The 25,842-nt window shown below is 38.4% G+C and overlaps 3 protein-coding genes, 1 long non-coding RNA gene and 1 pseudogene across 4 annotated transcripts; 3 read left to right on the top strand and 2 right to left on the bottom strand.

The window, feature by feature from the left end:
• The first annotated feature begins 2,205 nt into the window (after positions 1–2,205).
• Positions 2,206–5,258, top strand: LOC141825377 (uncharacterized; annotated as a pseudogene).
• Positions 5,259–7,756: 2,498 nt separating this feature from the next.
• Positions 7,757–9,278, bottom strand: LOC141824364 (gibberellin 2-beta-dioxygenase 3-like). Its single transcript, XM_074711636.1, has 3 exons — positions 8,834–9,278; positions 8,400–8,745; positions 7,757–8,327 (listed from the first exon to the last, which is right to left on the bottom strand). Exons 1-3 carry the CDS (start codon positions 9,214–9,216, stop codon positions 8,088–8,090), a joined length of 969 nt encoding a protein of 322 aa, XP_074567737.1. The 5' UTR covers positions 9,217–9,278; the 3' UTR covers positions 7,757–8,087.
• Positions 9,279–14,796: 5,518 nt separating this feature from the next.
• On the bottom strand, positions 14,797–19,495 carry LOC141823283 (potassium channel KAT3-like). The gene is made up of 11 exons (XM_074710548.1): positions 18,459–19,495; positions 18,153–18,368; positions 17,861–18,016; positions 17,720–17,777; positions 17,307–17,624; positions 16,819–17,058; positions 16,624–16,722; positions 16,487–16,519; positions 16,230–16,415; positions 15,390–16,125; positions 14,797–15,166 (listed from the first exon to the last, which is right to left on the bottom strand). The coding sequence occupies exons 1-11, from the start codon at positions 18,626–18,628 to the stop codon at positions 15,054–15,056; spliced, it is 2,325 nt and encodes a 774-aa protein (XP_074566649.1). The 5' UTR covers positions 18,629–19,495; the 3' UTR covers positions 14,797–15,053.
• LOC141823284 (uncharacterized) lies at positions 17,013–20,125 on the top strand. The gene is made up of 3 exons (XR_012601394.1): positions 17,013–17,078; positions 17,269–17,342; positions 19,692–20,125. It is a non-coding gene; the product is annotated as an uncharacterized LOC141823284 (long non-coding RNA).
• Positions 20,126–22,635: 2,510 nt separating this feature from the next.
• On the top strand, positions 22,636–25,031 carry LOC141823136 (protein FAR1-RELATED SEQUENCE 5-like). Its single transcript, XM_074710401.1, has 3 exons — positions 22,636–24,794; positions 24,865–24,929; positions 25,012–25,031. Exons 1-3 carry the CDS (start codon positions 22,636–22,638, stop codon positions 25,029–25,031), a joined length of 2,244 nt encoding a protein of 747 aa, XP_074566502.1.
• Positions 25,032–25,842: the final 811 nt, after the last annotated feature.

The following is a 25,842-nucleotide window of genomic DNA, read 5'->3' as shown; positions in this document are numbered from 1 at the left end:
TGGTGCGGTGCGGTGGCAGAAGGCCTGCAGTAGTGCAATGGCACGAAGGGGCGAGAGGGTTTTATGCCCAGTTTACTTGGAGGCGCTGACGCCGACGAGCAGCTCGCCAAGGTGGCCATCCACGCGCCATGAGAAGCTCCGGCAGAGGTGCGGGGAGTCGGAGAAGGGAGTAGGACGAAGCGAGAGGAAAGAGGATATTTATGTCTTTTTTATTTTTATCCTTGCTTTCCGTCCGATTTGGAGGGGACCAATATTTGCAGAAAACTGATCCGCAAATGGATTAGTTTTTCTCTCCTCTCATAAAAGTTTAACAAAGTAAACAGCGGATGCATGCATGCAAGGGAAATTTTTCTGCAGTTTTTCTTTCCGCACCTCCAAGTAAACTGGGCATAAAAAAAGTGAACAAACGGATTAGCAAAGTGTCGGACATTTCCGGCAGACCACTCCAACGCTCAAGTCAATAAGACAAGGAAGAAGAAGTGTATGAAGTTGCTGAAAAATCGAGAGAGAGTCTTTGTACTTGCGGGAGAGATTATATATTCACAAGAAAGAATATCCACGTCAGCATGGGGCAGACCCCTGTCGTGGCTGAGGAGGTAAATTTTGATAATCACTGTCAAGTGGCCCTGACATGTAGCATCTAGGGGACTCAAATCTGTCAACTTTGTAACCATCCTATGGCTCAGCATTACTGATTATTCTTACCTTTTGACTGTAGGCGTAGATACGAAGGGATCCAGGGGACCAAACCTGACAACTTGGTAACCGTCTGGATCCTTTGACAGGGCTCGCATGCTTGAGAGTTTTTGTTGTCTTCTGAGCTTGGAATGATCGAGAGAGAGGCCAAGTGACTGAGCCTGTCAAGGTCGGGATGACCGAAAGAGAGGCTACGTGACCGAGCCTATCAAGGTCGGGATGACCGAAAGAGAGGTCGAGTGACCAAGTAGTCAAGATCGGGATAGCCGAAAGAGAGGTCGAGTGATCGAGCCTGTCAAGGTCGGGATGGCCGAAAGAGAGACCGAGTGACTGAGTCTGTCAAGGTCGGGATGGCCGAACGAGAGGCCGAGTGACCGAGGTGGTCAAGATCGGGATGACCGAAAGAGAGGCCAAGTGAACGATGTGGTCGAGATCGAAATGGTTGAAAGCGAGACTGAATGACCGAGGTGGTCGAGATTAGGAGGGTCGGAAGAGAGACCAGGTGACCGAAGTGGTCGAGGTCAGAATGGCTGAAAGAGAGGTCGAATGACCGTGGTCGAGGTTGTGAGGGCCGAGGAGGGACCGAGTGACAGAGGTGGTCGAGGTCGAGAGAGTCGAGAGGGGGATTGAGTGACCGAGATAATCGAGGTCGGGAGGGGCGAGAGAGGGACCGAGTGACCGAAGTAGTCGAGGTCAGGAGGGGCGAGAGAGGGACCGAGTGACCGAGGTAGTTGAGATCCGGAGGGCCAAGAGAGGGATCGAGTAACCGAGGTAGTCGAGGTCAAAATGACTGACAGAGAGACCGAATGACGTAGATGGTCGAGGTCGGGAGGACCAGAGAGGGACCGAGTGACCGAGTGACCGAGATGATGGTCGAGGTCGGGACGGCTGAAATAAAGATCGAGTGACCAAGATGGTTGAGATCAAGATAATCGAGTTAATCCACCTAAGATTGACTATTGACTTTTTGATCTGACATATCAGCTTGTTTCTTGACTTTTGATGCCACTTAGACTAATCAAAATCCACCATCAAAAATCAAAAAAGAAAAAAAAATCTAAGATTCATTGAACTCTAGTTCATCATGGTTATTGCAGTTAGTTGATGGTCACAGCAGAGCTTTCAGACAATTAAGGAATGAAAGACGGACATCATTGTGTCATTAATGAGGGTTAAACTATAATGACTAGTAACAATATCGTGTTAAGATGTTATTACCATGACAAGTCTCATCTAGTTGTTATCGAAGAGAAATTAACAAAATTTAATAGATCTATTGTAAAATTCACAAAGATAAAACCTTTTTTTTAAAAATGAAATGGATAACTATTGTAATTTATTAAAATGGGTATTAAATTTGCTTCCATTTAATTTCCCCCGTGTTCCAGAACCTTCCCTCCTCTTCCAGTAATGGAAGAAAACCCTGGAATCTGGAAGATGACCTTCTCCTCCACGGCTTCTATATACCAAGCTCCTTTTCCTTTTCTCTTTCTCTCTAGTCCTGTGCATTCGAGATTCCATTGGAGCTCCGGTGATCGCCGTCTAACCTGCACTATAGGAGTATACAATGGCTGAGGAGCAGCAATTGAGGCTGGATTTGGAGGAAATGCGGCATCTCCAGAGCATCGCCAAGAGGCCCCGAGTCATCTCCTTCCTCGCCTCCGAGATCCGCGACCTAGACGCCAAGGTACGAACAGAGAAATCAAACTTCTGTATTCTTTTACTGTTAAGTAGACAAGATAGTTCGATCGACATGGCATCTTGTTTTTGGCTTTCTCTTCGTGCTGAGTTGCATTTGTTCGATGGGTTGTCTTTGTAGTTTGCGACGGTGACTGCTGCAACTGCGGCTACGCAGAGGCTGCAGTCTCTGCGGAAAAGGCGCCTGTTGGTTCTGGTGCTGTCGATAGAAGCTATGTCACTCTTGGAACGTTCAGCTGGGATCAAGACAATGACAAGATAAAGGTAACATTTTAGCCTTGAAATTTAGTTCTGTATTGTTGTTGGGAACTAGCATCAAGTTTATTCAATTGAAACATTAGATTGTTGTTGGGAACTAGCATCTACAACGAGGTTTTCCATTATACGTGAGAGATAACATTTTGGATCACAGAAACGATATCATTGCTAAGAATTATGGTAGGTATTCTATTGACCACCTTCTACCCAGAATCGTGTGAACCTGGCCACAACCTTCTAATGCAACTCTGCCTTTGTATATTACTATCATGCACAACTTATGAAATTTTGTACCTAATAACATGTGAAATCCTGAGATTAGTGAAGGAGTGAAAAGGATAGCATATCAATATGGGCAGTAGATTCATATTTGATACTGGATTTTCATCTTCTAACAAAGAAACCAAAATCAATCATACTTCAGATTTTGTTTTCAATTGATCGATTGATATTTTGCAACTACCATGAATGTTGATCACATGTATTATATATATCGTTTGTATAGATTGACAAAATTGTTCATTAGACATCAAGAACTCTTACAGTGAAGGATATGGGGGAGGAAAGTAATAAACATTTCCCCCTTCCACTTGAATGCATATCTAGATTTATAGGGTAGACATTAACTGGCTGAGAAATGAAATATTTTTAGCAACAATTTGAGTTTGGCCATAGAATGAAAATTTTCAACGCTTTATATTTGTAGGTGCTCATGAGAGCAGTACATGTGCTGTGTTGACAATTATGCTGGTAAATTTTACATATTTAATTTTCATAAAAGAAAGAATGATAGCTAGGTCAAAAACAAACAAATTTCTTAACCTGAAGGGTATGCAAGCTTTGAAGGAAACTTTTCACATTTCTTGTCCTTTCTTATTTGGCTATATATATTTATTTCAGACTACATTCTTAATTTTTTAAGTTGTTCATGGATTGGAACTCAGGATTAAGGTAACTAGCTCTCTCATAAATAACCCAACACATTTTCTAGCTGAAGTATATGTTTAATATTATTCATTTTCTCCATTACCTTTTGTTTTCTTTAAACTGATTTTTTGTTTCAAGATAAATCTTGGTTTTAGTAATCTTACGTTTGCTCTCTTAATTGCTTTGCATCAGATTTATATAGATATTGAAGGTGCAGACCAAGAGAAAGTGGATGCCGTTTTTAAGCCAATGTCTGTTGACATCAAATTGCATGATATTCATGAGAAAAACTATCGATTTTATATTCCAAAATTGAACAAAGATATATTGCCTGACAAGTGTAAGTTGGTCGTCAAACCCACCAAGGTTATTGTTACACTTGTCAAAGTTTCCAAGGGAAACTGGCTGGACCTGTACTTTAAGGAAGACAAGGTACTTATAGTGTCATAAATTATAGATTCTGCTTTGTTAAATTCATGTATATTAATATTGTACACTGCTTCTTACATTCTTCCTAAACTTAGTTTCTACATTCTAGTATCATTTGTAGTCTTGCCAAGCAAACCTTATATGAAGAACATAGTATTGAAGTTGGTATAAATATATCTACTATTGGAAAAGAGAAGTAGAATTTGGCCTTGAGCAGACACATAATAAATGGAATGATACTGTATTCTATGTGTACCTACGTATTCCTGATTCTGTTATATCTTGCAAGTTTAAGTGTGTCGCCTGTAGGTTTTTACATACTTGCTCTTTCTTGTTTGCATTGTTCATCTCGCCAATAGTTCTCTTTAGAACATCATGAAAGCTTTTATGGGATGTTATATAAAAGGATATATATTATCATTAACATGTCAAAGTCATTGACCAATTCCAAGACTGTATAAATGAGCCTTGTATAAATGGGTTCACTAATCGCCTTTTATCTTCTCTCATACACACACATTAGTATGTTGATTCTCATTTGTGTGTACATGCTGTTCATGTAAGGTACCAATCTTTTCTCTTGGTAATGAAATTGCTTATCCAAAACAATCTTGCTACTCGTCGTATACATTTTCTCAATTTGTAAGAGTCTGTCCCATTTAATTCTAAGATGATACTATCCTTGGTAAACAAAAGTGTATCTTCGGATACGGGGAACAAAATCTACTGAAATTAACTATTTGGCCTTTTCCATTTGCAGCTTAAGCCAAATGTTGGCAAAGACAAAGATCCGATGGCCGGAATTATGGATTTGATGAAGGTGATCTATCCTCTATGCTTCTCTATTGTTGTAGTTTCAAACTCGGATAGTGATTTTTTTTCTGTAATATATTTACAGAACATGTATGAAGAAGGTGATGATGAGATGAAGCGGACGATTGCCAAAGCCTGGTCTGATGCAAGATCGGGAAAATCAGCTGATCCACTAAAAAATTACCCATGAAAACAGGAGCATGAGGATGGTTTTAGCTTTTCATTATGCTATAAATCGTTAGTTAATCTTTTCTAAGTTCGCATTCTGAATTTGTTTTCCAAGGTTAAGAATTTCTGTCAGCTTAACCAACCAATCTAATCGAACAACTATTCTCTCTTTTTAATCGCATCCAAATACTTAAGTTATCTCCTCTGCTTGCACCGATGTAAATCTCTTTTGTTTTTGTTTATACAGGAGCTTGATGTATATAATTCAGGACAGGGCATATATTCAATTTTTAATGAATTCATATTTAATGATATTTGATTAACCATTGTTGCTTTAGTATGGTAGTGTTTAAGAGATAATTGATAATTTCAAAGAGATTTGATAAATCTTTCTCATGGTCCGCCCCCGCCCTTCTAGTAAACACATCTTGTAGATGCAGAGAAGATAGTAAAAGAATCATCGCACGCACAACGGCTCTCACATCTTGTGATGTTGCAGTCATTTCCTTCATTGTCACTAGGTTCCTCTCCATTTCAGGCCAAAAGCCTGTAATTATCATTAAGAAGGAAGGAAGGAACGTTTGACACACAAGAAGGGTCCCATGACCCCTATCTGTCTGCACATTCCAAGCCCCCGGCCAATGGGATTCGATCCCTCATGCGGCGTCGCCGGCCTCGTGGTTTCTTTAACCAACAAGTGAGAAATCAAAACCAGCAAGCAATAGCGACAGGAACGTGCAGCTGAAACGTGCAGCCAGCCGAAGAGCGAAGGAAGCCGTCGCTGTTGGTTAGTTCAGGAGCAGCGGCGTTCAAAATAAGGAAGAAGAAGAAGAAGAAGAACAAAATAAAGGTGGGTGGGTGGGGGGGCCGGTGTGTCAATTCGTCGAACGGGTGGAGTGCGTGCACGGTGAGTCCGCTTGGGATTGAAATTTTCTACGTATGCACTTTGAATGTTATGCTTACTTTCTCTCTTTGGATTCGTCGACGGGCAGCGACAACAGTACTGACGACGACGGCGTGAAAGGGTGGTGCACGGCATGGCGTGAAGCCCACTGTGACCACCGCTAATTATTGCGATGTGGATTGGCAAGAATCGGTACTGTTTGGATGTGAGATGTTTGTACATATTACCACCTTGGATAGATAATATTGCTTCTCAATTCGATCGTAACTCCTCATTTACTAATCCCTTAGGACTTGAAACTATGACATTATAAATAATAATGTAGATAATGACGAAGAGAAATATGTATGTTTTTGGACATCAATCCTAACTTTAATTTTCTTTATATTTTTTTTTTTTTTCTTTCTCGATCTCACGATGAATTAGACATCACATCTATCGCTCAAACCGAGGGTAAAACATTAATTATAACGGTGGTTAATATTTGGAGCAGCAAGGTTGCAGGCAAGGCAAGTCAACACGTACGGGATCTATATATGAGGGTCAACATAATCTAGTAAATATCCTAATTCGGTAAGGAAAATTAGGCGTCGAAGTGATCCTCCTCGTAAGGATAAGATAACGTTAGTGGTCGTATTCCCCAAGTCATCTCTATCAGTTCTTAGATTAATAAGTAGAATTAATTAAAAAATAATTAATAATACATTAATTTCAAGTTAGATTAATTAGGTGGACAATAATAAAGGGGCGAGCTAGCCTATATAAGAAACCACAGGCGGCTCTTCCATTCCATGGAATCCATACTCCATGGATGTGACGTGTCCCTTTCTAAATAAAAGTTAGTTCCATAGATGATAAGGGTGAAGATCAATTGAAGTTTTCTTTTGTATTCATGATCTATATCTATATATTAATATGATTTAGAATATGATAATAAAATTTTAAAGATCATATATAATATATTATAAAAAATAAATACCATTTAACAATCACAAACTTCAAAATTTTGTCCTACTTAATCCAAGTAGTTTAATTATGAGTCTTACGTACGTTAAAATTAAATTCAAGGGTTCTAATATATAGTTATATATATATATATATTGATGAGAAACTAGCTAGTTAAGGTGAATGATGTAGCAATCCACATTAATGTCTGTCAGTTGACCAACAATACATGAAAAATTGATAACTGACTAATAATTATTGAGATGAGCTCAAGGTGGTGGTGTGTGTGTCTGTGTGTGTGACAACGAGATAAAAAATGACAAAATCGAAAAAGAGGGGACAGGCAAGTAAAGGCAAAAAGGAGGAATTAAAGGTGAGACAAGAACATTAGATGAGAAGACGTAACAAAGTAGAGAGGAGGAGGGTACATTGAATCAAATTAAACATAAGGGAGATAGTTTAGGCTTCCTAGACAAGGTAACTAGATTAATTAATGGGAGAGATCGAGCTTTATGGTGGTGTAGTAGGAGATGTCGGCGGGGTTAAGTTTAGGGACGACAATGAATTGAATTGCATATTCTTCGTATCCATCGAGGATTGGATATCCATCCTTGTATTAATAATTTTCTTTTCATTACATCTAATTATCAACTTATTTCTCATTTGATAACTAACTTTGACTGTCTATATAGAAATATATATCGAATTTATTATGGGATTTAGAGAAAATTATCATCCCTAATTAGGGTGCAAAGATAATATATAGAGGAGAATAAAGAGAGAGAGAGAGAGAGAGAGATTGAATCTCAATTTGCAATGGCCATAATTAAACATCACAAAAATATATACGAGGATAGAACAGATTAAACTCTCACAGGTTAAAGGAAAATTTACTATTATACTAAACAGCTAATTAGATGTCGCAACTATCTACAATGATCGATCCTGTTAAACACACTGCTTACAAATATAACAACAATTCTTCTTCTTCATTTACATTTGTACTTTATGCATGCACATACTGGCTGATTACTACTGCAGTTGTACGTCTAAGCTTAGAGAGATAGTTGTTTTTGCCATTTACTAAAGAAGAAGAAGAAGAAGAAGAAGAAGAAAGGGACATGTTGATGGATGAATGCTCCATTCTCTGCTCTTTGGCCACCCCAAAAGCCGAGCATCTGTGGAATCAATCATCCATCAATGAAATTAATCCTCCTCCTCCTCTTCCTCCTCCTCCTCCTTCCCCACCCTACTTCTCGAACTGGCCCAACCTGTAGTCTCCCAGCCTGGTCTTGTAGGCACCCTTCTTGTATTCGCTCCACGTGAACTCCCTGTACTTGCTCCGTTCTCCCTCCCCCATCAACTCTCCCAATGGCGCGATCTTCTCCGTCGCCGCAGGCCCAAAGAAGTAGATCATCGATAGCCTAGGCTTCAGCCCGTTGGCCAACACCCTGTGCCTCACGCTCTTGAACCTCCCATTCGTCAACACCTGCAGAATTATCCATCAATCGTGAAAAGTTGTACATGACCTCGCATGGTTTTTTTCATTAACTTTGATTACTTGAAGAGTATCGCCGACGTTGATGAAGAAGGACTCGCTGTCCGGAGGCACTGAGACCCAGCTGCCGTCGCCGAGTGAAATCTGTAGCCCCGTGCTGTTGTTCGACCTCAAGATGGATATCAGTTGTGGATCCGTGTGCTCGCCGAACCCCGTCAAGCTGCAGTTGAGCTTCTCCAGCAGAGTAAACTTGGGGTAGTGGTTGAGCCTAAAGATTCCATCGCTCTCGTCTCCCAGCACTAAATTACTGAAAACCTCTGTTTTCTTGAGCTTTAACCCCTCCGCCATTAATTCCAGGACCTCACGAGCCAGCTTCTTCACAGAAAGCATGTAGTCCAGCAAAGCAGAGCTGAAACAGAGCATGATGAGATTGTTATGGCATAGATACGATGATGATAAATAAACTTTTTTTAGTACAAGTTGGTGTTGAATCTCACCGGAAAGAGCAGTCCATATAACTGTAAGCCGAGGGATCGGCCGTGGCGGCAAAGAGAAGGTACTCCACCCAGCCGATGTCCCCATTGGGTCCAATCTGCTTGTTGCCGTAGCCGAAAGGGTTGGCCGGGCGGGCTTTCTCCTTGTCGGCCTGCGGAAAGTTGAAGAAGCGGAGCCCCTCCGCCTCCAACTTCTGCATGAGCTCCATGGGAATGCCGTGGCCGGCGATCTTGAAGAAGCCGAAGTCTTCGCAGGCCCTCACGAGGGCCTCCGCGGCGCCGGGCATAGAAAGGTCCACGACGGGGACGGCGGAGAAGCAAGCGAACGGCTTGGGAGAGCGGAGGATGGGGATGGCATCGAGTGCAGGGTTTGCCAAGACCACCATAGCTGGGACTGAAGCAGTCAGTAGTGCTCTAAGCGTTCGAGGTGGAACAGAGGAGAAATGGTGGTGCATGAGATGGAGAAGAAGGCAGAGCTGCGGGGGGTTTATTTATAGAGACATTTTACCTTTGCCCCTAGTTTTATTTACTTATTTAGAAATACACTTTATACTTTTAGAATTACCATTTTATCCTTCAAACTTAAATCTTCATCAATTCTTCAATAAAAAGATAAAATCATGGAATCCGCAACCTCAATAGTCTCACACACAGTCGGAAGCTGCACATCAATGACTAACATCGAACTTGCCCTATTAAAATTAACATTAGATTGACTCAAATGCAATAAAAAAATTTACAAATTTGCTCGTGATAATTTTTCAGTCAAAATATAATTTTTTACAATAGTGTTAGAAATCTCAAATCACCTAACATTTTAATTTTTTAAAATTATAAGTTGCATTTGTAATAAACGTGCAGCTAGCGGATTGTTTTTTATATAAAAATAAATCTTGATATATATATATATATATATATATATATATAATTTTCTAAGGTTGGCTACAAACTTAAACTACCTAAATGATTTAATTTTTAAACCTCAAACTAATTTAGGAAGGAACTTACGCTATCAAAGGCTTGTCTTATTATTTATTTATCGTTAAAAACTATAGTGTCAATTAATTAGCGACAACGATTTTAACATTTAAAAAGGTAAAAACAACAATTTTATAAGTGTGATGTGCATTTCAAAAAGAGAGGAGAGGTGTTTTGACAACGATCTTGCATGGGCTTAATTCCATAATTAGTGAAGTGCGAGTTGCTCGGCCGCAATTTAATGCTTGAAAAGAAGGAAGGCAATCCAACGTCTGACCGGATTCACTGGATTGGCTGGCCCCATAGACACGATCGAGAACATGTAGATGTCGAAATAATCTTTTTATTTTTTGACCAAAAAAAAGAGAATGAAATTAAAAGAATTCCTAAAACGTGAAATAGATTCTCAAGGCAACTCCAAAGTCAATCAATAATTAAGAAAGACTATTGGTGATAAGAACTAAGTGTCTACTTAATCATAATTTAATTCACTTAGGCAAAGCCCAAACTCACCAACTATTCACGTGTGGATGAATCTTCCAAACTATAATTATATTTGCCATTGTCTGACGTTGGTCATGGACACAATGTCAACAAATGATCCTCCTAATCGCAAAATAATGCACGCAATGAGTAACTAGTCAAATGAAGTTCTAGGTAGCAAATATATAAATTTGAATTGCAGGAGAAAAAAATAGTATTTGATGCTCGATTCCACCCTGCATTCTGTAGAAATAAGAACTGGATGTCGACGTGCACGATGCGAGAACATGATCAGGCACCAGCCGTATATAATATAGATATATATATAAGTGCATGGAGCCGTTCTTTTGCTCGGTAGGTCCTTGTCACGTACTTTGGTGAAGAATCAATGATTAAAGAACTGTAGTAGAAATCTTAGGTCTCATGGGACTAGCTATCCAGGGTGATATGGCGAAGTCAAAAGGAACGGCCCACAGTTTGAATGGTTCATGTCTCGTCTTCATACTGTTTATCTGTTTATTGATTTGAGACGATGCTGCTTTTTGCTTTTGTTTAATTATTAATTTAGTATATAGAAATGCACTGCTTTGCTGGGGCAGTTCGTGCATGACTTTTATTTATGGTGCGCAAAAGTCAGGAGTGGGAACGGAGTACAGGGAAGGCTATGTTTGACCAGGAATAGATCTCCAGGAGAAAAAGATGCCACGTGATCCGCCGTTTGACCGCGGTCGGGACTGTGTTGACCGAGTGTCACGCCCGCTTGCACGGGCGTTCGTTGACTACGCCTTCGCAGCTGTACAGCTTCACGTGTCCGGAAATCTAGTTACGGGGAAGGGGGGATTTGATTTGTTGTTTACTCGAGTAATTATAAGGAAGAGATCTTGATTGTCGGATAAAGAAAGAATCATTTTATCGATGAATGACATGAGTTTGCAATGAAAAGGTTCGCTAATTAATTTGCGATGTTCTTCCACTAGATAAATCAGTGATATCTTAAATGCAGAGTAGGGTTAGAGAGCTTCCGATCAGAGTTTATGCAGATGAAGTTTTTTAGACGCTTCAGAATTAAGGTTAACAGTAAGGAATCCTTTTTGTGTGATAGCAAAGCCATTATTGATGTAGAGTAAGTAAGCTTAGACGCTTGAAAAGGTTAGCAATTTATGCAGAGTAGGTTAACAGTATTGGTGTTAAAGAGGCATTGGAAGTTTTGAGACATTTTTCTACAGAGAAGTTCTCAAGTAGCTATGGAGGAACTATTTTAGATTTAAACAGTAGTAATTTCATTATAAGAACATGCAGGCTATTTTGACTAAAATTCCATGGATGATTAAATCATCGGTTAACAAACTATTAATGTGGACGTTCTTTGAAGATAATTGTCCAAAGAAATGAAAATATCTGAAAAACAATCAAAAAGAAAATTAGAATGATATCAGAGGTGAATCCCCACAAACCTGATGTTTAAGTTAAGATTTGATACAAGGAAAGAGTTTAAAGGTTTAATTGAGAAAATTGAGATTTATGTGTACATATTTGTATCTATATGTATGGATAATTTTTTATATAGTTGATCTTTGAAATATTAATATCTGTTTAAAAAATATTTTAAAATATTTTTTTATTTTTCTGAATGAAACCATTAAAAATATTTTAAAATATTTTTTTAATTTTAAAGATAAATCGACTTTACCATATGAGGATAATAGATTTTCACCACATCACCAACATTCAATAATGATGTAGAGATTTTGATAGACTAGCTCGGATACATGATTCCGTCTTTGAGATTGAGAAGAGTATTTGGGGGTATAGAATGGAACTATTAAGTAAAGATTTTATTTCTTGTTAAGTGGAAAAGATCGGCATATTATTATTGTTATGGTGTATCGTTTCTTAGAAATGATTTTTTTCTTCCAAGAAATCTATCTAGGTTGATCGATCGGCAAGAGGACATCCATAAACACAAACAGATTGACCAACTGCGGCAATGCTTTTATTTATTCAATAACTTCCACTATATCAAAACAAATGGCCAGCACACGTACGAATCAATTAATCCCGAAGAGCAGCAACCAATATAATTAACACAAATCAGCAACAGACTCGCCGCAAGCTCGCACGATCGCCAAGATAATCGAGAGATTTATTATGGTACATACCAAATCGATCCATGGGCCATGAGAAGATGGCCCGGACCCCGGAGCATAAACTCAGGGAGCAAAGACAGAGAGCAGAGAGGCCATGGCGGCGAGCGCCAAGATGTAGAGATCTGGCGCCGCCGCTGAGGAGCCGCTCTCCGGGTCGACGGGCGCAGGAGCCGGTGCTTCCTGGGCGGCGACGATGGCCACCGACGAGAGCAGCAGCAGCAGCAGAGGCAGCAGCTTCAAGCCGGTCTTAGCCAATGCCGCCATGACCCAAAACAGAGGAGGAGAAAAAGAGAGAGAGAGAGAGAGAGAGAGAGAGAGAGAGAGAGACAAGGAATTGGCTGTGGTGATTCAGAGAAAGTAGACATATATACAGAAAGGGAAGGCAAAGAGAATTAGCCGTTGGGGAAGGTTCGAAAAGTTTCGAAACGCCGTGACAAGCACGTGGGTGGGTGGCGGGGTCCACAATTGTGAGTTCGCGTAGCGTAGCCGATACAAAAAAAAAAAGGAAAAAAAGGACGCGTGGCGAGGAGTGTATGGTGGAAGAAGGACAGTTGAACTAACCGTTTTAAAAATAGTATTTTTTGTTTGTTCGGAGGGGAAAAGAACCCTTTTCAGAATTCGCGATTGGGTGGCGGGTCTTCGAGGGAGTGTGTAAGCTACGATGGCGCTCCATGCGTTAACTTCGACCACTTCGTCCTCTTTCCTGAAGAAGGAACCGGAACAATGGCGATGGCGACGGCGACGGAAAAGACTCGAGGTTGTTTCTTGCTTGTTCTTCTTGTTGTTCGTCGGGTTTTTTTTTTTTTACCTCCGATTTATTCTGGACGCGGAATCGAGGTACTCGTAATTCCTTGTTCAACTTTTTGGATGTAATCTGAGTAAAGCTTCGGTTAGTCGTCGTATACATACAAATTATTTTGTTCGTTAACCATCCGGTACTGATTCGCTTGGTTTATATCCAACGGGAGGATTTAACGTTTGAAATTATAGCTCTATGGTTCCAATTCAGCTGTGTTATTCTATGGATTGTATTTTGATTAGGTGAGCATGTGCAACAGGATTTGGAGAATGTATTTTTTTGAAGGGGGAGAAGATATGATATTTGAGGATAGAAGAGGAGTATAACAATTTTGAAGAAGAACTTTTTTTTTCTCAATTCATTGTATCCTTGCTACAACTTGGATTATATAGCCATGGCAAAGGAAGTCCAAAGACATTTTGGTTCTTCCTACATTAAATACCCTATTCAAAACAAATGCATGTACTTACAATCATGATAACTTAATTAGCCATTATAAAATTCAATCAAACTTGACTTAGGAAGACTTAAGCAATTTGGTTTTGAGTTCCAACAATCCAATTTGATTTGGGCTTCCAAGAATGAAATTTTGGTTTAGACTTCCAACATTTTTATTCCGGAGACATCAATTCTAGAACTAAGGACGAAAACAACTAACTCTCTCGAGATTCGAATCAAAGGTTCGTTTTGGGTATCTTTAACAAAAAGGGGGAGAAATATATATGTTGTATTTACTTGAACAAAGTAGGAAGAAATGGAGAAATAAAGTTATCGATTTGTCTTGTTTACTTGAAAGGTAATGAATAGGAGAAGGCAATTCAATGTATTTAAGATTGTTTATTTTGTTTCCACCAGATCAGATGGAATTGGAGAGAAAAAAAGTTAATCACAACACAAGACATTGTTGTTTCCTTTGAGTTCCACCTACCTAAATAAAATGGGTGGCAGTGGATGGAAGGAAATTATGCCATTAATTTCATTTTGTTTCTTTTATGTAAATTATTTCCTGATTACCCTCATTCTTCTCCCCAAGTAAACAATACATAAATAGAGAATGTCTTATGTTATCATTTTTAGGCAGGAGGCTCTGTCAGACAATTGTTCACAATGCTTCATGAAATGAAACAAGTTTCAATAAAATAATAAGGAAATGAGTGATGACTGGTGCTCCTTTATAACCTTTATGCAGTTTGGTTTCACTACTATTTTTTATGCCTTAGGAACGTTATTATTTCTTAGTTCGTTTATATTTAAGTATCTCAATGAATAAGTTAGAATAGAGAAGAACAATTGTGTTCATTAAGTGAATAGCATAGGAATACAACACAAAATGTATAGAAGGGGAGAACTTATTATTTTTTTTTTTTTTTTTTTTTTTTGCAGAAGAAGAAAAAGAAAAGAGGAGAACTAGTGACTAACAAGTATCAAATGAAACATAATATATACATGAAAGTTGTTTGTTCCACTAAAATATTGATACTCTGACCTTCTTATATTATAGATAGGGTTTTTGGTTATCAACATACAATTATCCATTTCGATATTCACTTTACTTCACACTTTAGTGAAAAGTTACAACACTCATATAGCTATTAAATTTAACAATAATATAATTGCTCTCATAGTTTTGAATCACTCATTAGTATAGTCCACGAACTATCAATTTAATTATACAATTGATTAGTTGAGAAGTTTTTTCACATAATTGCATTTTTATCATCAACCTTCTTGAAGTATACATGTTAAGTGCGGAAACAGCGCCTTTGCCATTGTTCCTTCATAGTTCTTAATCTCTTTGATAATCTCACTATTACTATTATGCTTCTACTAGATATAGATGGTCCCCATCACGGATTATACTAATGTCATCAATTTCTGCATTCTCTCGGTTGATCACTTTTATAGGATGATGTCCCACAAACTTCTTACCTGCAACTTTTGGAAGATATGATTACAACTAAGGATAATAAACTAAATCTTATTTTTATCTGGTCAAAGTCTATGTTTCTTTCTAAATCTTATTATAATCCAATGATTATTCATGTATTTGAGTATTTTAACTTCAATGTTACTAATAGCCAGTCGCCCTGTAGCATATGCAAATTTATCAGTTTTCTTTGTTATTTTAAAAATAAGATCAAGCATTACTCACCACCAATTCTGAGGACGTCCTCTATGGTATCAGGTAAGTTAATCACTTTTCCCATTTGTTGTCTTTCTGTATTTGCCTCTTGAGAATGCATGTGAATGATCACCCTTCTTGTTAGTTTACCGATATTGTCAGGACAATTACAGCTTCGACTTTGTGAACAAGAGTTTATCAGTATTTCATTGGTATCTGAATATCCATGCCAGTTTCTCCATTCTCTTCTTCCATGGTTCTCATAATCATTTCTGTGAGATGGTTTCATTTCAACTAATGTTTGTTCAACATTCTTAGTGAAACTCATCCTGTGCATATCACTGGAGAGTAATTCAAATGTTCCTTTCTCATGTTTCCTATAAAAATCTTTATCCATCCATGTGGCACCATCTACTTTGCCTACAGGGGCTTCCTGCTTGGGCACAATTGTTGCAATTTCATTGCATCTTTCCTGTGTAGCCGTCTCAAACCTAATATGGTTCTCTGAGGGGCCTACATCTGGATTGTCTTGACTAATTGAAACTTCCTTAACTACACAGTTATCCTTGTTAGTTTCCTTATCATGTAGAAGGTATCCGTCTTCCATTTGTTCCAGTGTATGTAACTTCTCAATTTGATAGTTATGCCCATCACTTACATGGTTCTTGTTCTTATTCATATGATCTCTGTCTGACTGTTCTTTCTGAAAATCTTCTGGATTGTTTTGATGTATCCCAAGGTATACTTTGTCATAAAGTTTTAAGTTCTGTAGGATTTTAAATAGCCAGCGGTATCAGCTTCTATTTCTGTGAGAAAATGAGATCACAATTTATCTATTTAGTTAAACTGTGCTATAAGTGTTAAATGTACCTGGTAAAGATTTCTCATAATAATAGTTGCATCTTCATTGCTTTCCTGAATAGTGTTGTAAAGTGCAGTCCTGTTGAGTCTGAGGATTTGGGATAGCTCAATGGTTCTTATGGTGAACGGCTGTGGTATTTTACATAGAACTCCTATCTCTCCAAATACTCCTCCTGTGGCAACTTTACCATGTACCTGAAAGTCATATGCAGTCAAATTCGCTTAGTGTTTGGTTAGCTAATGTATACATAATCTTCAAGTCTTACTTCTTCAGTTCCGTCTGAATACATGACCACCTCCTGCAATTTGAAAACCAACAATTAGTCTTTTTTTGAATGGATGCAGAAAAACCAAGTAAATGGTGCAAAGAAGACTACGTTCTAAATTTCTAATAAGTACTAACCACTGATCCTGATACTATGAAGTATAAATCTGTGGGTGTTTCTTTCTGCAGTATCACATCTTCATTTGGTGCAAAATACTCGGCTTGCATTTCTGACACCTATTGTTTCAAACTGGTTTTATCAGCACACTGCATGGTTTCAATTTCCTAGAAATCCATGAAAATATAATCAAAGGTTTATGATTGGAGACTTACCAATTGGAAAATGAGATTAAGTGAGACCCCCTGGAAAAGGTATACTTTTTGAACAATGGGAAGGAACAGATGCTCAGCTATGCTTGATTGAATGGCCTTAGGGAGACAATCTAGGATTTTTTGCTGTTTGAGTTCCTCAGTCTTGAACCTTAAGCAAATGTGAGATAGCATCTGCTCTTCTATGTGTTTTGGGAGCTTATTTCTTGATACAAACTCTGAAGCGGCCTGGATGGTGTCCCTCTGAGAATAAAATGGTCATGGTAAGTGTCAAATCCAAGCCCTTATTAAACATATATGTAATATCCCATCATTCAAGCTGTTCCAATAATATTTCTTAAGCTGAAAAGTTATCCACAAACTGATTGATTAGAGTACTGCAACCAGAATGGTATGAGATGTTATTTGGGTCTTTGTTGTTTCAACATAACTTGAACTGTGCTCATGTTTTAGGTTGGTTGCATGGATGAAGCTAGAGAGACTGGACTTACGAAGTTTTTGGTGCGACTGGTTCCATGGACAACAAGGTTTGTCATATTTCCAATGAGATAAGCTGTCAAGCCCAGATTAAAGAACATGTAGCAAATATCAAACAACATTTCTCTTATGTTTTCTGCATGCAAGTCACCATAACCCGTAGTAGTCAGTGTTGTAATGGACCAGTATAATGCTATTACATATCTGATCCAGAGACTATCTTCCCGGAAATTGGGAATGACTGCGCCTATCCAGGTACTTTTGGAATCTGGGTATCTATCAGCAATCATATAGTTAAAGCATCCTGAACAGTGAACTACAAAAAGAGTTACCTGCAGAACAGTAACTCAAAAAGGCAGTTGTATTAAGATTTCAGAACCTACAGCAGCGTGAAGCAAGATAAAATGCATCAAATGCTAACGCTTACGGATAAGAGTTTTATGCACCGTGTCCAGAAATAATTGAGCCGAATATCCTTCTCAAGTCTGAGGAAAGAAAGATTAATTGACTAATTTCTGTTTCTTTCATTGGTATATTTGTGTATTACAAAATTAGAGAAGCTATAGACCTGGCAAACAGGGAACTGACACGGCGCAATCGCCATAGTCTAAGCATGCTTAGAAGTTTGAGGCCAAGGCTATTCCCGTGTCTGTTGAAGACGAGGCTCATTGTATGAAAGGGAAATGTTGAACACGCATCAAAGATGAACCAGGTGGATAGGTACCTGTTAAGCCAGTTTGTATGGAGCTCAAATATAATTTAAGCTTCATGTTATATAAGATTCGTGTTGACTTTAGACAAAATCATGGTGCCAATTAGTGCTTGCAAACTGAATGTAGATTTGCAGTATAAATGCTAACCTGATAGCTATTCTCTTGGGATCATCAACAAGGAGATAGGATTTGTGGTCAACGTAAGCAACAAAGAAGGTCAATGCAATGTCAATTGCGAAAATGCTATTGACTACATTGTCCACAAGGAAAATTTTACTTGGCAAATGTCTCAGAAATGCAAACTCAAATGGACAGATCCAAGCTGAGTAGAGAACAAGGAGAATCAGAAACATCTCCCATAGTCTGAAAAATGATTGGTGAAAAGAGGAAATCAAATACTTGCAGACTTGTCACTGCCAACAGGAGAAAACAAGGATCGTTGTTTTAGTATACCTGTAATGAGGATTGTTTGGCGATATAATGTGCTTCCTGTGTTTGATTGTTTGGTTGCTAGTGGCTCCAAGTGAGGGCAAAAGATCGTTATCTAAGTTGAATTCTCTGCAATCGAAGCCCAAGCCCTTGTTGTAAAAGTGCTGCAAGTAGTTTGAGGAAGAGAGCCACATGGTTGTGCTCTTGATGTTTTGTTTTCTATTGTGGCAAGGGACTTGGAATGGTCTCCATTTATATAAGGTGGTCAGAGTTGCTGCCTGTTCTCTGTCCTTGTTTTCAGTGGATAGTTGTTAAATGCAAGTAGCTAGTTGAATAAGAAAAAGTCACGAAAAAGGGATACAAGAAAGGAATGCCTGTTGCTTCTCATCATTGGGTGCAAGAAAAGTTACAGATTGCATGAATAAATTAAGCCAGAACATGATAATAACAGGGGGAGGGAATGGAGGGGAGTTTTCTGCAAAAGATATTTGTGCGGTTGTGGGATGGATGGAATTCTGAAAGGACCACTAGGAATTTCTTTGGAGAGAATTTGAATGGATGAAAATTGTCTTTTAAAGGATTAGCTACCCTCTATAATCACTGAACTCACCATGAATGTATTCTTCCTATCATGTATTGCAGGCAGAAAATGTCCAACAGCTGGTCCATTCTTGGAACGTTTCCAGTCTGTCCATGAATTTGGTCAATATATTCTCCAGGATTAAATAGTCTGATCACTGAGTCATTGATGATTTTTATTGAAAGCTTAACTAGTGGCTCCAGAAACATGACAACTCTTTTCTACAACGTTTCTCTGTGATGTTAAACCGCATTGAGCTTCCTTATGGCATGATGCAAACTATCCCACTGATGTACCACAAACCTGTATCCGGAAGGTTACCTTAAAAATGCCTCATTCAATTCTTGAAGAATCTGAAGAACACGGATGGCTCAGTTGTGCAAAACCCTGAATACTTTCGGCTCATATTCAACACGAAACTTCAGTCACAACCCTGTTTACTGTTTTGTCGCTCCACCAAAGCCATGTGATTAGGTCGCCTGATAGGTAGGTTTGTTGATGTTTATGTCTTCATAATGTTGAATAATTGGGTGTCAAACCTCATGGTGGACACTACGAACGTATGATTGCTAAGACGGCCTTATTTTCCAACTTCCTTCTGCTTGGTCTGTTTTAGTTATAATAAAATATGGAATTCAAATGCATGATGATTGTTTATGTTTTTTTTTCCTTTACAGGTTAAGCACATTAGTTTTGTGGCATCGAAATAGTTATGCTATTTGAAAAGGAGAAATATGACATAAATTATATAGGTCAAGAACCTGAACCACTGATATGGTCGGCTGATACTTGCGTAAATTTTATCCTCCATCACAAGTTAATGTAAGTTCCTGATTATTTACTTATTTGTTTATTTTGATGCTGGTATTCCATTTCTTTTGTTATTTCACCTCCTCTCATGTCTCATCTAATAATTATGGTCCTTCCGAGTGAAGTGGTCCACAGTCATTAGAAGAGCTATGGATTAGCTCACTGCTTCATTGTTCTTGGGGTATTAATTCTTTGGTTATGAATGCCACAGCTTGGGGATGAAGATTTGCATTCAATACGTTTTTTCTTTTTTTCCCCCAGTCCTGCAATAAACAATACATTGGCTTCTTGGGGATGCTGTCCTTGGAGCATTTTTCTTCTTTCTTTTTGTTTTTATAAGTATTCTTTTTTGACAAGTGATCTGGTATTTTTATCTTGCAGCAGTGGAGAAATCTGTGTTGGATTGTTTAGTTAGACAAGTTTATTCTTGTTAGCGTTAACTGATATCTTTCACTGATATCTTTTCTTTTTTATCTTGTTCTACCACAGCCCACCAATTTAATGTTCTTAGATGAATCACCTATTAAAAAAATTTATTCGTTAATTCATCAAAATTAAAATTCGATCCTTAAATGTCTAGAACACCAAGAAGACATTGTGCCACTGCACCATTAACTCGGGGCAAGACCATGTGCTCCCTCTATCGCATGGTCTGCTGGTCTCCACCGAAAAGTGTCCCAAAATTCCACAGATTCTGCCACCAAATTAAATAATAATTATGCCTTCAACACTTCCCCCATCGATCGCCCGTACAATAATTAGCTCAATAATGTAGGAAAAACTATGGACCATCTGAAGCGTTATCCGATCGATCGAACTCATGTGCAACCTCCCCCACGCCAATCGGATCGCCGACGACACATATACATACAGTCATGTTTGTGTCTCCGTGGGTCAGGTCAAGTCGTGCTCGATCGCGCAATTGTATGTATATTAAATTAAACATGTCGATCGCGTGAGCTAAAAACGACTCATTTATATATTGTTAATTTCCTTTGACTGGCCTAGCTAGACTAAGCTCTAGCTTAGGCTCGGGCTATGGTTGACCTAACCATGCATGCATCACCGTCTTTAATTGGCAGTTTGATCATGAAGGATGATCAATCGAAATTTTCATTCATGAATATATATATATATATATATATATATATATATACAGATTTTTCTCCTGGGCGACATCTCGTGGGCGTAGCGTGGGCGACGGCTGAGCTGGAAGCCACGTGGAAATTCCTCGCGTGCGCGTGCCGTGGGAAAAAAAGCGCGCCGGCCTCTCTCCTCGCAACATTTTCTCCGCAAACCCTAACCTTTCTCTTCGCCATCTCCTCGAGCGATCTTCTCCGCCGACGCGAACCGACCTCTTCTCCGCCGGCGCGCCGCCCTCTCTCCGCCGGCGCGCCGCCCTCTCTCTGCGCGAACCCCTCCTCCTCCTCGCGCGCTTCCTTTCTGCCTCCCCTCCTCTCCTCGCGCGATCCGCCGACGCGAACCCTCACCTCGCTGCCTGCGTGACCTCTTCTCCGCCGGCGCGCCGCCCTCTCTCTGCCTCCCCTCCTCTCCTCGCGCGAACCCCTCTTCTCCGCCCCACACAGCAAGCCCTAACCTCTCAGCCCGCTCCCAACCCGCTCCCAACCCTGCTCCCCTCACGCGCCTGCACTGCTCTCTGCTCACCGCCACCAACCTCTGCTCTCCTCCCCTCACGCGCCTGCACTGCTCTCTGCTCACCGCCACCAACCTCTGCTCGCCGCCAACCTCTGCTCGTCGCCACTACTAGGGTATAATTTAGGGTTTAAATTCCATTTATTTTGAAATTTTTTTACAGCATTTATTTTAAACTGGTTATGCTCCTAGATCAATAAGAACTAGGTTATTCTAAAATCTTTAGATTTTGTAGATGATATCAGCACTCTGTTTTAAGTAACTTCTGGGACAATAATTGAAAAATGTTTACCTACTTCTTTAAATTATATTATTCTTCTGTTTAATATTACTGCTTTAATTTGAATTCTATCCTTATTTTATTTGACGGTGCTTTTCTAGGATCTGACCTTCTTTTGCTCACTTAAACTGATGGTTTGGATTGAATGACCTTGGGCATGAGTGTTCGTTCCTATTAGGTTATAATTCCCCTTCAGAAGTAAAGTCTTCCTTTTTGGAGTAACAATGCTTCTATAATGAATTGGTTGTTCAGAATATGGCTTGCCTTTTTTTTTCCTGACTTATTGATGGAGATTATTTATTCATTAAACACCGAATTTTTGGTCAATTTGTGATGTTTGTTAAGTAGTTCCTCTTTATTGTTTTGACCTTGGAGAATTTTATCAAGTTTTCCATTAAAAATTTAATACTATATTTCTTCAGTTGTTTGTTTTAGTTCATGTGTAATATCATTTTTTTCCTGAAATATCTAGGTGGTTGTAGTTTGTTGCATGGTTTTCTTTTGGGATTATAGTGATAATTTAACATATTTAAAGCATGAAAACTATCATTGTGCAAATACTTACCAACGTTATGGGCTATGCTTGAAAAGTGTAATTAGAATGACTTAGTGAAGATTTTGTGTTGGAATGTCTGGTGAAGATTTTAGGAAATATTGCACCCCTTTATTGTTGTGATTCTGCTAATTATTTTTGTTGCATTACAGTGTAGTGTGTGCTTTAGAAACTTACAAAACCAGTATTGTTTATTTTGTTAATAACTTCATTTTCCAGTTTAGGATTGGATTTATTTTGCTAATATAGGTTGTTATGGTTAGTTTAATACAGATTTTTTTAAGTACAGATTTTTCACATCTTGTTAAATTGACATTCCCCAATAATGGAAGAAATTGGCAATGATGATCAGTCATATACTCCCCAAGTTACAGATGATCGAAAACCAAAAATTGGGATGGAATTCGTATCAATAGAGGAGGCATTTGCGTGCTATAATCAATATGCACGAGAATCCGGATTTAGTGCAAGGATGAGTCATAGCAGGAAAAATAAGATAACAAATGAGGTTAATTGGAAAACATTTGTATGTTTCAAAGAAGGACATACTGATGATCAACGCAAAAAACAGACACAAGGTGATCAACAGAAAAGGGAAAGAGTACGTGGGGAAGTTAGAACCGGCTGTAAGTCAAAGATTTCAATTGTAAAGAATCAATCTGGACCTAATTGGATTGTCACAAATTTTGTGGAAACTCATAATCATCCACTCTCTACCCCCTCAAAGGTGCATTTACTACGCTCACATCGTTCTGTTTCCACAGCAAAAAAAGCATTGACTCAACAATTTTCAGAGGCTAATATACCTACTTGTCAACAAATGCGACTGTTGGAAATTGAGTATGGAGGACCTGAGCTAGTAGGTTGCACAGAAACAGATATTAGAAATTATGAGAGAGACCTAAGGGATGAAGAAAAGGGTATTGATGCTGAAACATTAATTGAGTTATTTGCGTCTGAAAAAGAAAAAAATTCTGGTTTTTACTATGAATATGAGGTTGATTCAGATAACAGATTCAGTAGGTGTATTTGGGCAGATCATATATCAAGGAGGGCATATAGTGTGTTTGGTGATGTTGTTGTATTTGATACAACATATAATACCAACAAATATGGATTGATTTTTGCACCATTTGTTGGAGTTAATCATCATCATCAAACTATTATTTTTGGCTGTGGTTTTTTAAGTGATGAGAAAGCTGAATCTTTTGTTTGGTTGTTTAACAAGTTTATTGAAGCCATGCCTACAGGTGCACCTAAAGTTATCATCACAGATCAAGATCCTGCTATGACAAAGGCAATTGCACAAGTTTTTCCTCAGACATTCCATAGATATTGTTTATGGCACATCTTGACCAAATTCTCAGAGAAAATAAATCCTTTGATTTATCGTGACAACTATCAAATCATAAGGAATGTCATTAAAAATTCTACAACTCCGGATGAATTTGAGAAATCATGGGAAGAGGTTATCAAGTGTGCTAACTTGGAGAAAAATGATTGGTTGTGTTTGATGTATGAATTGCGACAAATGTGGGTGCCAGCTTATTTTAGTCATGTTTTTTGTGCTGGAATGTCAAGCAGTCAAAGATCTGAAAGCTCACATGCATTTTTCAAGAAATATATCTCAAAAAAAAACTCATTGATGGATTTTATCACCCGTTTCAATAGGGCATTGAGACATCAAAGACACAATGAGTTAATTGCAGACCATATTGATATGAATGAGCATCCTAAAACTAAGACAATATCTCCAATGGAAACTCAAATGGTGAAGTTGTATACGAAAAATAAATGGAAGGAGTTTCAAATTGAAATGAGTGAAAGTCATGTTTATTGTGTGAAACAGATATCTATAGAAGCTGATCTTGTAGTTTACCATGTGATGAGATTTCAAAGTTGTTCTTCCTCTAAACCAAGGGTCCTCACGCATGACAATCATAGAGACTACATATCATGTAGTTGTAAAAAATTTGAGTTTGATGGCATTCCTTGCAGGCATATGTTAGCATTTTTTCGTGTAAATCAAGTATTTCATTTGCCTGATAAGTATATACTCAAACGCTGGACACAACATGCAAAGGTTGGAGCAATATATGATTTGGGAGAGCATAATTTCATCGATGATCCAGAAAAATTATTGATGTCAAGACATTCAAAGTTGTCATATAAAGCATCGGTGTTAGTTGATGATGCATCTTTGACTGATGAGGGAACAAATTTCTTGGATGAACAATTCGATTGTATCTACAAAAAAATTCAAGAGATGAATAATGGTAAAAAATGTGACCATGGAAGTCAAAGGAATAAATCCACGGATGGGACTCCTGTTGTTAGTGATCCTTCTTTAGTAAGAACAAAAGGATGTGGGAAGAGATTAAAATCATCAAAGGAAAAGGCAGTTGCAAAGTCCCGGCTTTGTCATGGATGTGGGCATCGTGGTGTTTCACATGACAAGCGCAACTGTCCACTTTTACAGCAAGGGTATGTGTCGAATACTTTTGTATTTATATAATTTTATTTGTAAATATGATGATGTGTTTTCCATTTCCAGATCAAGTATAGATGATCATAATATCAATGATGATGACACATATGAACCCTTGGGATCTATAGCTGGTACTGTTTTGGTCTCATTTTTAAAAATTATAGTGGTTTATTGATTGAGAAATTAAAGTTAATAATGTCTTTATTGTTGTAGGTTCTAATAATATGCTTTAGGATTCAATGTTTAAAGGTATGATGAAGTTATCTTGATTTTTCTTGGCATCTATGGCTGTCTGTATTTGAGTATCTTGACTTTTCTGTAATTTTACAGATTCGAAGGTATGAGGAAGTTCAAATTCTGTGAGCAAACTATGGAACATATTGAAGGTATGAAGAAGGTTTTTTTATGCAAACTATGGAATTTTCTGTGAGCAATTTTATATATTTTCTTTCAACAAACAAGCATCCTTGATGTTTTTCACAGGTTTTTCGCAGACTTTTCTTTCCAAGCGCGAACTTGTATGGAGGACTGATCATGACTGATGGTTGTATCAAGTTACTTGTTATATTTTCTTTGCCAGTATTACATCGGATACTCGACTTGGTTGTTTAACATTATTAGTTTGATTAGTATCTTGTTTTGTTGAAGGGTTGATGCATTGAACCTGTGTTGCATTTTCTAGTTATATTTTGTTTGTAATGAATTTTGCTGCACTGTGAAAAGTATCCAACATTCTGGTTAGCTTGATTATAGTCGACATTGTGATGCTCTTATGAATTTGTGATGAGATGCTGGAGCTGCTTTTTTAGCTCTGTGAAAGATCTTAAAGAGATGCTCACGAATCAAGGATCTAACCACTGCTGTTGAATTATCTCTAAGTTCAGTACATTTAACCACTGCCTCTGCAATGCTTGCTGTATGCAGATTAATGATTGTTGATCCAGACTTTTGGTAAGACATGTATACTCTGTAAAATTAATACTGCTTGAACTGGTATGTGAATATTAAACCAAAACATTTTCAGTGAACTGGTAAGACATGTAA

The sequence above is a fragment of the Curcuma longa genome, chromosome 3 (assembly GCF_044706935.1).
Source record: "Curcuma longa cultivar G26 ecotype Majalengka, Jawa Barat chromosome 3, ITB_CL_G26_1.1, whole genome shotgun sequence".
NCBI lineage: Eukaryota > Viridiplantae > Streptophyta > Magnoliopsida > Zingiberales > Zingiberaceae > Curcuma > Curcuma longa.
This window is presented reverse-complemented; position numbering and strand designations above follow the sequence as displayed.

Bases quoted from the DNA above. Each gene is read 5' to 3' on its own strand.
- LOC141824364 (XM_074711636.1), bottom strand. From the start codon at position 9,216: ATGGTGGTCTTGGCAAACCCTGCACTCGATGCCATCCCCATCCTCCGC. The intron at 8,746-8,833 runs GTGAGATTCAAC...GCTCTGTTTCAG, and splicing joins TATATGGACTGCTCTTTCCG to CTCTGCTTTGCTGGACTACA. The intron at 8,328-8,399 runs GTAATCAAAGTT...ATAATTCTGCAG, and splicing joins ACGTCGGCGATACTCTTCAA to GTGTTGACGAATGGGAGGTT.
- LOC141823136 (XM_074710401.1), top strand. From the start codon at position 22,636: ATGGAAGAAATTGGCAATGATGATCAGTCATATACTCCCCAAGTTACA. The intron at 24,795-24,864 runs GTATGTGTCGAA...TTCCATTTCCAG, and splicing joins TGTCCACTTTTACAGCAAGG to ATCAAGTATAGATGATCATA. The intron at 24,930-25,011 runs GTACTGTTTTGG...TTATTGTTGTAG, and splicing joins ACCCTTGGGATCTATAGCTG to GTTCTAATAATATGCTTTAG.
- LOC141823283 (XM_074710548.1), bottom strand. From the start codon at position 18,628: ATGTGGCTCTCTTCCTCAAACTACTTGCAGCACTTTTACAACAAGGGC. The intron at 18,369-18,458 runs GTATACTAAAAC...ATCATTTTTCAG, and splicing joins CCAAACAATCCTCATTACAG to ACTATGGGAGATGTTTCTGA. The intron at 17,059-17,306 runs GTAAGTCCAGTC...TTTTATTCTCAG, and splicing joins CCAGTCGCACCAAAAACTTC to AGGGACACCATCCAGGCCGC.